Source organism: Leuciscus leuciscus (assembly GCF_965113295.1).
Source record: "Leuciscus leuciscus genome assembly, chromosome: 9".
In the NCBI taxonomy this organism is placed as follows: domain Eukaryota; kingdom Metazoa; phylum Chordata; class Actinopteri; order Cypriniformes; family Leuciscidae; genus Leuciscus; species Leuciscus leuciscus.
Window position 1 is genome coordinate 21,546,872 of NC_138733.1, and position 11,607 is coordinate 21,558,478.

An 11,607-nucleotide genomic window follows, 5' to 3' on the forward strand; every position below is an offset into this window, starting at 1 on the left:
TAGAGTCTAAATTACTGACTTGCCAACTTGTTTATTTATAAACAAATTACTCTCATAAACCTGCAACCAGAGAAAGTACAAACCATTGCCCACACTCCTGTTCCTGTCCCGCCTTCCTCACCTCATAATTGTTCAGCAGACCGTGATAAAATAACTAGGAGAGACTCATTAGAAACAGCTGTCCCCTGATCTGATGTTAAACTCCGATATGATTTCCAGCTCCTCGCTCAACTCTCACACTCCCACAACTCCATTCATTCACCATCATCTCTTAGCCACACATAATTCACTCTAAAAACCATTCATTCTCCTGCTGAAAGAATGAGAGAGGTGGGAGGAGAGAGAGCGCTGAGGAGAAAAGGGGTGTGTTTGTCCATGTATGTGTGTGTGTGTGTATTCAAAAGGGAATGAAGGAAAGAAAGTGCAAAGGAGAAGGGTATGGGGTCTGTGCCCCCCACCTACACACACTGTACGTGCAGGGAAGAAGGACACCCCTCGTGGAAAATGAATACACTGATCTCTGTCTCCTCGATCTTCCCCTGCCCTGAACCCACCCTGTCCCCTGCTGGCCACTGTCCTTACCCAAACACACGCTCAGCGACACTTTCTCACACACACACACACACACACACACACACACACACACACACACACACACACACACACACACACACACACACACACACACACACACACACACACACACACACACACACACACACACACACACACACACACACACACACACACACACACACACACACACACACACACACACACACACACACACACACACACACACACACACACACACACACACACACACACACACACACACACGCTGATGCAGGATTGGGTTTCATTAACCACTCCACATCAACACTTCACACACACATACGAAACATACCACAGACTTCTATTGTTTTAATAAATCTCATTAAAATATAAATAAAGCACATTCAATTATAAATTAATGATTAATAAAGCATATAAAATGATTAATCTTAAATAATAACTTAATCCTAAATTAAATTTCCCTATTCCCTCAAAACTTTTTTGAATATATATATATATATATATATGTAGAATACAGGTCAAATGTTTGAGGTCATAATTATGATAAAAAAAAGAAAAAGATTATTAGTTTTATTCAGCAAGGATGCATTCAATTGATCAAAAGTGACATTTATAATTTTACAAAATATATATATTTTTTAACTTTCTATTGATCAAAGATAATAAGCAACACAACTGTTTTCAACGTTGATAATAAGAAGAAATGATTCTTGAGCACCAAATCAGCATATCAGAATGATTTTTGAAGGATCAAAAAACTCAAAATCAATGCAGTACTTCGCAACTTTTCATCGCCCAATCAATTCCTCTTGCATAAAATAGATTCCAATTTGTAAAAAAAAAATTCTAGTTAAATACCCAGTTTCACTTAGAAATATGTCAGAAGCAAAACCGATTACTAATGTCAATTTATGTTGATGACGCACAGCGACTTCCAACACATATATAAATGTGTATTTCTCTTCCTGACTTCCTGTCTATAAAATTCTCTTCCTCCATCTCTTTAAGAGTGGAAGTCAACCAGGTTTTACAGGTGTAGCTGTGGTTGTATAACAGGTATAGGAAATAAATAAAACAATAAAATAAAAGCACAATAAACAGAATATGACAACTATTTGTCTCTCTATTTTTCTTTCTCTCCTCTACCTGATTGTCTGCTTGTTTTCCCTTGCGACTCCCTGCTTCCGTTCCCAGGCTGAGAGGTGGGACTGTGGCCACAGAGCGCATACTTTCCAGTCCTGAAGGCCAGCAGCGGCTCCTCCTGTCCACACAGGCCTGCAAGAAACCAGCTCAGTTCACCAGCAACCTGCAGCAGGCACAGGGGACCTGGAGACATCTACACACACAAACACATGCTCACTTAGGTATTTAAATAAGGACAATGTATAGAGAAATATAATTTTGATTTAAAGCAAATTATGATTGAGTAACTCAGAGTAAACTTTTTTATATTTTATATATGTGACCCATGACCACAAAACCAGTCGCATGGGTCAATTTTGTGAAATTGAGATTTATACATCATCTGGAAGCTGAATAAATACACTTTCCATTGATGTATGGTTTGTTAGGATAGGACAATATTTGGCCGAGAATCTCCTTTAAAGTTGTCCATTTATGTTCGCGATTGTGCTGCATTCACTCAGAAAAATAAATATTTTCTATATTTATGGTAGGAACTTTACAAAATATCTTCATGGAACATGATCTTTACTAATGATTTTTGGCGTAAAAGAAAAATCAATAATTTTGACCCATACAATGTATTGTTGGCTATTGCCACAAATATACCCGTGTGACTTATGACTGGTTTTGTGGTCCAGGGTCACATATTTGTTTTACTCATGTAATTATTTGTTCAAACAATTTTTAAAATAAGATCGATTTTGATCGATCCTATTATAGCTAGGTTCTGGAGCTCAAATCGTCTACCTTTGTAATACCTTTTTGCCTTTGTATGTTTGATTTATGAATTTAATGCGTAACTGCCCTCTGTATAAACCCTGTAAACAACCTAAGAGCCTTGGTCCTCCAGAAAGCACTGCTAATGAGACAGGAGAAGCCAGAGATGACTAAGTTTGTGTGTTTGCGCAGCCTCTGGCGTTCTATTATACGGCTCTGCCAGCTTCCCTGTATTCTGCCAGTGGATTACCACACTGATTATCGACACGGGTCAAACTAAACAATGGCTGGCTGACCGTCGTGTTTCTTCTGTTTTATGTGATGCAAATGTAACAGTAAACCACTCTGATCTCATAATGTTACCCAGGATCCCAATTATCTGCAAAGAGCCAGACCCGTGTGCCACTCCATGCACCAAAGCTCTAAAGCAGCTGTGCGGATCGGGGGAAAAGAGAAAGATGTGTTATCAGCTGCCCTGTGCCGGTGTTGACTGTGGTTATATATTCCTTCAGACCAGAGCTTTGAAATAAACACACAAGGAAACCAGTGCAGTGTAGTCTGGAGAACAAAGATTCTATTTACAGCTGAGATTTTATTTATTTATTTTTTAAACAGATGAGACTGGCACTGGGGCTGAAATAGAGATGAGTTTGAGAAACATGGGACTGAGAAAGAAATGAGACCAAGACAGAGTTAAGGCTGGCATTGAGATAGAGATGATACAGGCAGAAATGAGACAAAGATGGGACTGAGATAGCGATTAGACCAGTGTTATCGTAAAAACTGAAATCAATTTTCATTAACTGATATAAAGGGATAAAAATATAACAAACTTAAAAACTGAAAAATTTATTTCGCTTAACAGACATTTATATATATATATATATATATATATATATATATAATAATATAATATATGGCATATATAAGCCCTCCTGTTTTAAAACTTAGCATTAATTTAGTTTATATATATATATATATATATATATATATATATATATATATATATATATATATATATATATATACACTATATATTATACATTTAAATATGTTCATTAATATATTTTAACGGCAACAAACATTTTTAGTATTAATACATAAATTAGTTAATTAACTCTGGTATCCCTAAAATACTAAAACTAAAATAAAAGACAAATTAATTGAAATGATACTAACAATGATACAGTGGAAACTAAAGTAAAAATAACTAAATTGAAAACAAAACAAAAACAAAAACAAACAAACAAACAAACAAACAAACAAACAAACAAAAACATCACTTAAAAACTAAGATAAAATAAAAATGGCCACAATTTCATTTTAGTTTTTAAATGATGGTATATTATAAAACTTTTACAAAACACCTGCATTAAAATGCCATAGTATTTAATGCTATCAAACATTTTTTAAATTACACGATTATTACTATTATTATAAATTATTACTGGATTAACTTTGGCAGCACTAAAACTTAGGTGACACTTTACAATAAGGTCTCATTTATGCATTAACTAACATGAACTAACCATGAGCAATACATTTGTTACAGTGTTTATTAATCTTTGTTAATGTTAGATAATAAAAATACAGCTGTTCATTGTTAGTTCATGTTTGTTCACAGTGCATTAACTAATGTTAACAAATACAACATTCAGTTGTATTAATGTATTAGTAAATGTTCAAATTAACTAACTAAGATTAATAAATGCTGTAGAAGTATTGTTCATTCTTAGTTCATGTTAACTAAAGTAATTAACTAATGTTAACTAATGAAACCTTATTGTAAAAGTGTTACCAAAACACTATAGAAAAATAGAAAAAGATATTCAAATAAAAAATGTTAAACTATAATAAGACAGTGAAGTACTTGTACTTAATAAGTGGCCCTAGTGTTTCTTAATGATACGAATGTCTGTGATCATGTTGCAGCCCGTTCTCATTCCCAAATCGTCATATACTGACGCTTTCAAAATTTCTTCAATATCTGACGCACAAAGCACCCTTTAGCGTCCATATGAGACGCATAACCCTACCACAGACCTAAACCTACCCATAACCGAAGCGTCACATATTGACGCTAAGAGTGCTTTGTGCGTCGGATATTGAAGAATGTTTGAAAGTGACGATTTGGGTATGAGAATGTGTTGGATGTAAAGACTGAGACCTTGAACATCTTTAGCTCATCTTAGTGTTCCTCCACAGCCATGCAGATTTGATCAGTCATCAGTGGTTCTGTTGCAAGCATGTCTGATGAGAAGGTGCGAGTCATTGTTATTGTACTGGTGCTTCATGGGCTGGTGGGTGCAGTTGGAGTTTGACTCATGGAGGTCAGAGGAAGATGTCAGGTTCTTATTGAATTACGCTGGGAGCGCAGGCAGGGAGAGTATGGGGCCTTCAGACGGGACAGAGGGCTCTCTGTGCCATGCTCTCCAGACAGGAAACTGCCAGTCTCTTTCAGATTAAGCCTGCTTCCTCTCTCCGCTCTCACCTCTCCACGACCCGCAGACCTTGTGACCTTTACTCCGAAGAAGAATGGCACGGGTCCAGCGGGCATAAAAAAAACACACCGACACAAACACACTAAAAACAGTTACATTCTTCCCTTTCGAAGCGATACCTTATTCTGATTCAAAAACAGTATGGGCACTGCTCTGGAATGCATGGTTAAAGCATTCAACAGACAGAGAGAGAGAGAAAGAGAGAGAGAGAGAGAGATTGTGAATTAAAATGTCAATACCCCATCCATATACAGAGAACTCCCCAGATCCCCGCTCACTCTTTCCCTCCCAAACAAATAGTGGCAGTAATTTTTCCCTCTCACTGAGTTTTACGAGCAGTAATGTGAAGCACCTGTAACCACACTGAAGCCAGACCAGTACTGCAGGAGGCTGTCTGTGACCTGAACCCCACATCGCCCTACACACGCATAAACATGCACGTACGTACACAAACACAAAAGACAAACACCAACAAACACAGATATACATGCGCTGCAGGCCATACAGTAGTGGTATAATAACTCTATGTCAGCAGGCCGCCACTACATCCAGAGAAAGAGTATAGTCGTACGGTATGTGAGCATATGACTTGAGTTTGTCCCTTCATCACTAAATTTAAGCTCAATTTGACCATATTTCGATGATTTACAATCACTGGACTGATTCTTCATCTTTAGTTTATCTTTCTTAATTGCTAGTTCAATTAATATTAGCTCTTTTAATTTATTCCTTTTTTGTTTGTTTAAATTTGTTACAGCTTTCTTAGTGAACTCCAAACTGTTATTTCACTCAGTAATATTCAATGTAAATAATAATGATGATGATAATAGTAATACTTTTAACTGACTTGTGAATATTACCTAATTATTTGCAATACTGTTTTTTATTTTAAGTTTTTGTCATGGCAAAAAAGAATACTAAAACTGAAAATTGTATTTGAAAGAGAGCGTAAGAAGACAAAAATGTGCCACTTTTGTGTCTTATTCAATAAATTAATTAAATGATAATGATAAATAGCAATAATGTATTATTATTTGAATATCTAAAAAATATTGTACTATGAATTACTGATATTTCAATGTATTACCGGTACTTAATATTGATTAATTGTAATTTCACTCATTTAAATTAAAGTAATTGTCATTCTTTTTTTGCAAAAACGTGTATTTTTATGTAAACTACTGTAGGCCTGCTAAGCCTTCTTTTGCAAGAGTGCTATTTCAATGGAAAGCAGATTGTAAACAGAATTTTGCTTTATTGTTTGCACCGTTCATTTGCGTTATTTATTTATTTTTTAATGCAAAACGTGAGCTAAAACAGTGCATTTTGGGCAAACAAACGCCACTATCGATGGGTGCAGTTCATTCTTAGTGAATTCTCCCCAGTGAGTAAAAGCAGAATAATAACCAGCTGGTGTGTGGGGACATGACCTAACCTCATGACTTAATAGTGAGAGCACTGGGAGTGCCGTGCTGCCGGTCACAAGGGAGTTGGGCTGAGAGGAGGTCCGAGAAGACACCGCCACAGTCATCACTCTTCACAGCCTCCACCACAGAAGAAACAGTCTTCCTCAGAACCTCTTATCACCTTCATCTGTTATTAGATAGAGAAAATGCACTTCAGCAAATGTCCAATAAGATAACGGCAAAGAATCAGGAAGTTATGGCCGATAACCATCTCCATATGAGTCCAGCATTTCTATGCCGGCTCGTGTGCACATTTGCAATGTTACCTGTGATAACCTGTGTTTGATTTCCAGCTGCGTTTATGAGATCCTGCAATGAAACCAGCTGACCTGGTGTAATGCCAAAAACACAGACATAATAATTATTTACAGGGCTGTGTTTGGCGTAATTGTTTTAGTCAGGGCTATTTCTCTCCATAAATCTGTTGGCCAATATGTTATTTCCTGTGCATTTTTGGACTTTTGTTTCAACAGGAAACGGCAATCGAAATATTTCACAACCCTGCTTTAATGCACACGCAGATGAGTAAATAAAAGCATGTGAAATATCACAGCCCTTATTTGACGAATCATATATCACCCGTGTTAAATGGAGGGTTGGTTTCCTTTCATCTCGCGGTGTGGGTGGACCACTGTCCTATATTAAGACCATATGTAATGCCCAGCACTCTGCCTACAATAAAAACAGTGATCTATTAAGCACCGTGAGAGCTCTTTTAGATTAGGTTTCAGGGTCATGAGTCTTCCATTAGCCATAAGGTTAACTGGGTGTTTGTGTTAGTACCAGTACATAGGTTTAAGCCCACCTTGATCACTCACACACATACATGAGAATATGGAAACATAGGCGGACACGATTTTTTTCCACTACTGAGCTAATGATATTTATTTCTATACACAACATCCAAACATAACCCTCAGAAAAACATTTCTTCATTTAAACATTTATTACGCCATTTTGTAGTTTTATTTCATAGTACTACATTTGGTAGAATATGATTAATTTCTATTAAACTAGAACTTAAATACTTAAAAAAAAAACTAAAAAAACACCATCAATATGCACTATCTTTCAAAAGTGTGCGGTCTGTAAGATTTTTGTAATGTTTTTGAAAGAAGTTTCTTATGTTCACACAGGTTGTGTTTATTTGTACTAAAATGCAGTAAAAAAAAAAGTAATATTGTGAAATATTATTTCAATTTAAAATAAATGTTTTCTATTAATTTTTTTTTTTTTTTTTTAAGTAATTTAATTCCTGTGAGGAATTTTCAGCAGTCATTATTCCAGTCTTCGGTGTTGTATGAAGCTTCAGAAAAATGCTGATTTGGTGCTCAAGAAATATTTTTGTTATTATTATTATCAATGTTGAAAACAATTGTGCTGCTTAATATTTTTGAGGGAAACGTGATTCATATATTTTTTTTTCAGGAGTCTTTCAAAAGAACAGCATTTATTTGAAATTATAAATGTCTTTATTGTCACTTTTGGTAACTATCCTTGCTGAATAAAATCATTAATTTATTTTTGAAGTTAATGTTAACGGTGCTTAGAACATTTAGTTACTGACAAGGTGATCTGTGTGATTTCTAGGCCATAAGGTCTTCTGAATGGTTGCTACTTGCTAGATGATTGGTTACTATTACAAGTCAAAAGAACTACCTAAACTTACATATTCTTGTAACTAGATCTGTGTGGCTTCTTTATGGGATTTGTTTTCCATCTGGCAGAATGTAATAGCACACCTCTCTTCAACAAGCTGCATGATTTGAGGCATCATCAAAGTCCTTTAAGACAAGTTACTTCACTCAACGGCCATATTTCGAAACCCATGGGCAGCTACTTTCAGTCAAGTACACAGCTACGTCTACTTGAATGGGGAAAGACACGAAATTTCAAATCCATATTTACATGCTTTTGAAAAAAAGCCCCAAGCTTAGCAATGATCAATCCTAATCCTGAAGCTTGCCTCAACAATTGCATGAAGAAATATTTACTGCTACAAAGAATGAAAAACGACTCTTTGGATTGAAAATGAGGCACTATAAAAAATGATGACATGAGGTTTTTTGAATTTTTGACATATTTAACAAAAATTAAGCCGTCAGCGCTACTATGTGCAATCAAGGCTTAATTTATTTTTATTCGTGAAACATAACATTTCTCAGAACCTTATCGTAGGATGACCCCAATCCATTTCATGCAAAACTCTTTCTCACAACTAATCTAATGATTTTCCAAGTAATTCCCGTTAATTACCCAAAAGACTTGTGAGTGCACAGACTCACAGACATTTTTGCTCTCTTAATTAAAGCATGCCTGTCGATTGACTTGCCATCTCAGCGAACACACAATTATCATAAAAAACCACTGACCACAGTTATGCTGCTATATTATAACCCAAAACAGACAGGGACCATTAAAGCATAGAATGACAGTAATGGAGCAGGATGGGACGGATACTGTCAGAGAAGCCACTCACTACCAGAACACAGTAGTGTGGGAACCGCAAGATCCGTTGAGGCAGAAATGAAAATGATGGTATACGAAAGGGGAGGGGCACTAATGAAAAGAGCGTTTCACACTTTCATGCATGGTGGAAATCTAGAGTAATAACTGAAGAAGGCTTCATAGAGTCACATGAGGAGGTGGAGTTCTTATATAGCAACCAGTTAACCCACATTTTCTCTGATCGTTTGATTCTGAGTCATCTGCCTCTCACCTGAAAGGAATCTTCCGTCTGTATGTGACCCACCTGAGCCAGGCCCTGGGGTTAGTGAGGGGATATGGCTGTGTCTCCCTCTCCAGGTCACAAAAACTCCTGTCTGATCCATCTCCAGAAAGGAACAAGTTTAGTCAGCCGAGGAAATGCTTGGAGCAGCAGACTTCCTTTGAAATACAAATGAGCAGGTATATTCAAGGTACATTTGCAAGAAACACAAGCATTCATTCACCGGGTGGAAAGCGAGCAGAAGAAATTGACAGGAAAAAAAAGGAAGAAAAACAAATTAGTCATATTAGTGGAAATGCTAATAAATGGAGTCAGTAATTACTATAACATGCTTCGCTCTTATAAAATTTCAAATGGATCCCAGGCCTCCTGTAAAGTGTTTAATATTCGCCGTGAAGCCAGCGATCGGTGTGGGAGGCGCACAAATGCAAATGTGTGGCTGATAATCTCTGAAAGTGATACCCGCACACACCTGTATGCTGTTCAAAAACACTTAAATCACTTTAAAAGGATCTGGATGCTGCTTTGAGGTGAACTGATATGATCTAAATGGGGGAAAAAAGCCAAAGGCTGCAGGCTGTGGGGATGTCCCCACTTTACCCCTCTCTCTGTTCATAAAGCCAGAGTCGTTTAATCAGAGTAGCTGACAGTAATGTATGCCCACCCATGTAGCTGCACACAGTAACACACATGCACTACCAGCCTGGCTGAGGATCACAGTTAACTGTGGTCTGATTTATTACGACCTCCTCTGGTTTTACAGTGATTCCCCTTTATGAATAAACAGTGGGTGGGGCTTGGACCAGAGGGAGAAGAGTGACAGCTCACCCAGGGCAAATGACACGCTCGCTGCCAACAGGCAAACTCATCCTCTCGCTGAGCTCACTGTTCCTCTCTCTAACATACAGTACACACAAATATCTGCGACTGTCACAATTTGCAGTTACAGTAGCACAAAAAAAGTATTCAGCTACACTTACAAGGCTAATTGCTTTAAATGACGCTTTAAATTAAGTTTTAAATTTATGTTTACATTTTATCAGTTCCATGATTTTCCTGGTAATGGAACCCATGAGCTTGGCTTTGCTAGCACCATGCTCTACCATTTGGGCAACAGAAAAGCTCAGGTCAGAATACTTTTTTGGTAGCAATGAATACAAAAAGTAGGTTACACTTTATGTTGATGGTCCCATTAAGACATTCTGTTGACTACAGTAACGTTGCACCTACATGTCATTTAACTCTCATTACAGTTTTAGTTGAGTATTAGTAGATGGTAAGGGTTAGAATAAAGGGTTTGGGTTAGGATTCTATAATAAATTGACATGCAGTTGCAAAGTTACTTATTGTCAGTAGAATGTCTGTTGGGGGACCATCACAATAAAGTGTTGATATGAAGCAGACAGTCTACTAATACGCTTATTAATACTAATAATCATACTTCGAGTCAACATAAAGTATAAATGGCTACCATCAAAATTAAATGTTATCAAAAAGTATCCAGACCTACTATTTCCGGCGAGATTCTTAAGTGTACATCCAATGGACACTTTACTATCCAATGAGGCCACAGGAGAGGATTTGTGAATGGCAGTGAAGTGACGCTGTAGGTGGTCACATGACAACGACAACATGACAAAATATAGAATGTTCAGACTAAATTCATCCAATACACATTCATATAGAACATAAGTTTTTAGTGGTCATGAAGTACCAGATCTTTTTTTTGAGAAAATGTTGGCAGGTTGGTTGTCAATGAGTTGCTATGGAGTTGCTAAGGGATTCCTAGTGGTTTTTAGTGTGTTGCTAAACTCTCAAGTCTCTATGATAATCAGGTGCCTACATATGACTTTAATGGAAAGCTTTCCCTTATGAAAAAGAAGTATACTTCAAGTTAATTTTATGAAGTATACTTAAAGGTATAGCGGAGGATCTTTCCAAATTTTAGATAAGACCCGCCCTCTCCACTTTTTGAAAAGTTTGATTGATTCACCAGAATGATTGACAATTAGGAGGACCAATAGTATAGGTTACCCACCAGGAAGTAAAACATCCTCCGCTATACCTTTAAGTAATGTTCAAGTATATTTTAAGTATACTTTCTGTAGTAAGTATACTAATGTCAATGTTCTAGTATAAACTTGTAAGTGCCCTATTTCAGTACTGCTTCGGACTAAATTTGCCCACCTCAGGATATAAAAAGTAAACGTTTAAGCGTACTATAAGTGTAACAGTAGTAAACTTTAAGGGCACAACTACTTTTTTTAGTTTATTAAAGTACACTTTGAAGTCGGCTAAACTCTCAGTAAACAACTAGTTTAGTAGTTTTATATTGCAAGTATACTTGTAAGTTTTCTTTAAGTGAACATAACATCATATTTATAGTTAACTAATATTTATGTTATTTTTGAACTTTAAGTATACTACTATGTTC

The 11,607-nt window shown here is 36.5% G+C and overlaps 1 protein-coding gene and 1 long non-coding RNA gene across 2 annotated transcripts in view; one reads left to right on the forward strand and one right to left on the reverse strand.

Annotated features, from left to right (window-relative positions):
- LOC309506829 overlaps window positions 1-2,164 on the forward strand; it is a 24,446-nt gene extending 22,282 nt beyond the window's left edge. Inside the window, exon 3 of the long non-coding RNA XR_014208943.1 lies at window positions 1,771-2,164. This is a non-coding gene — a long non-coding RNA (uncharacterized lncRNA). The remainder of the gene's footprint in view (window positions 1-1,770) is intronic.
- Window positions 1-6,961, reverse strand: part of LOC309506828 (uncharacterized protein) — a 22,222-nt gene extending 15,261 nt beyond the window's left edge. Inside the window, exons 1-2 of the mRNA XM_082180780.1 lie at window positions 6,415-6,961; window positions 1,723-1,912 (exon numbers count right to left, since the gene is read on the reverse strand). Of these exons, the coding sequence (XP_082036906.1) occupies window positions 1,723-1,912; window positions 6,415-6,510 (286 nt within the window). The 5' untranslated portion in view covers window positions 6,511-6,961. The remainder of the gene's footprint in view (window positions 1-1,722; window positions 1,913-6,414) is intronic.
- Between the last annotated feature and the right edge of the window lie 4,646 nt (window positions 6,962-11,607).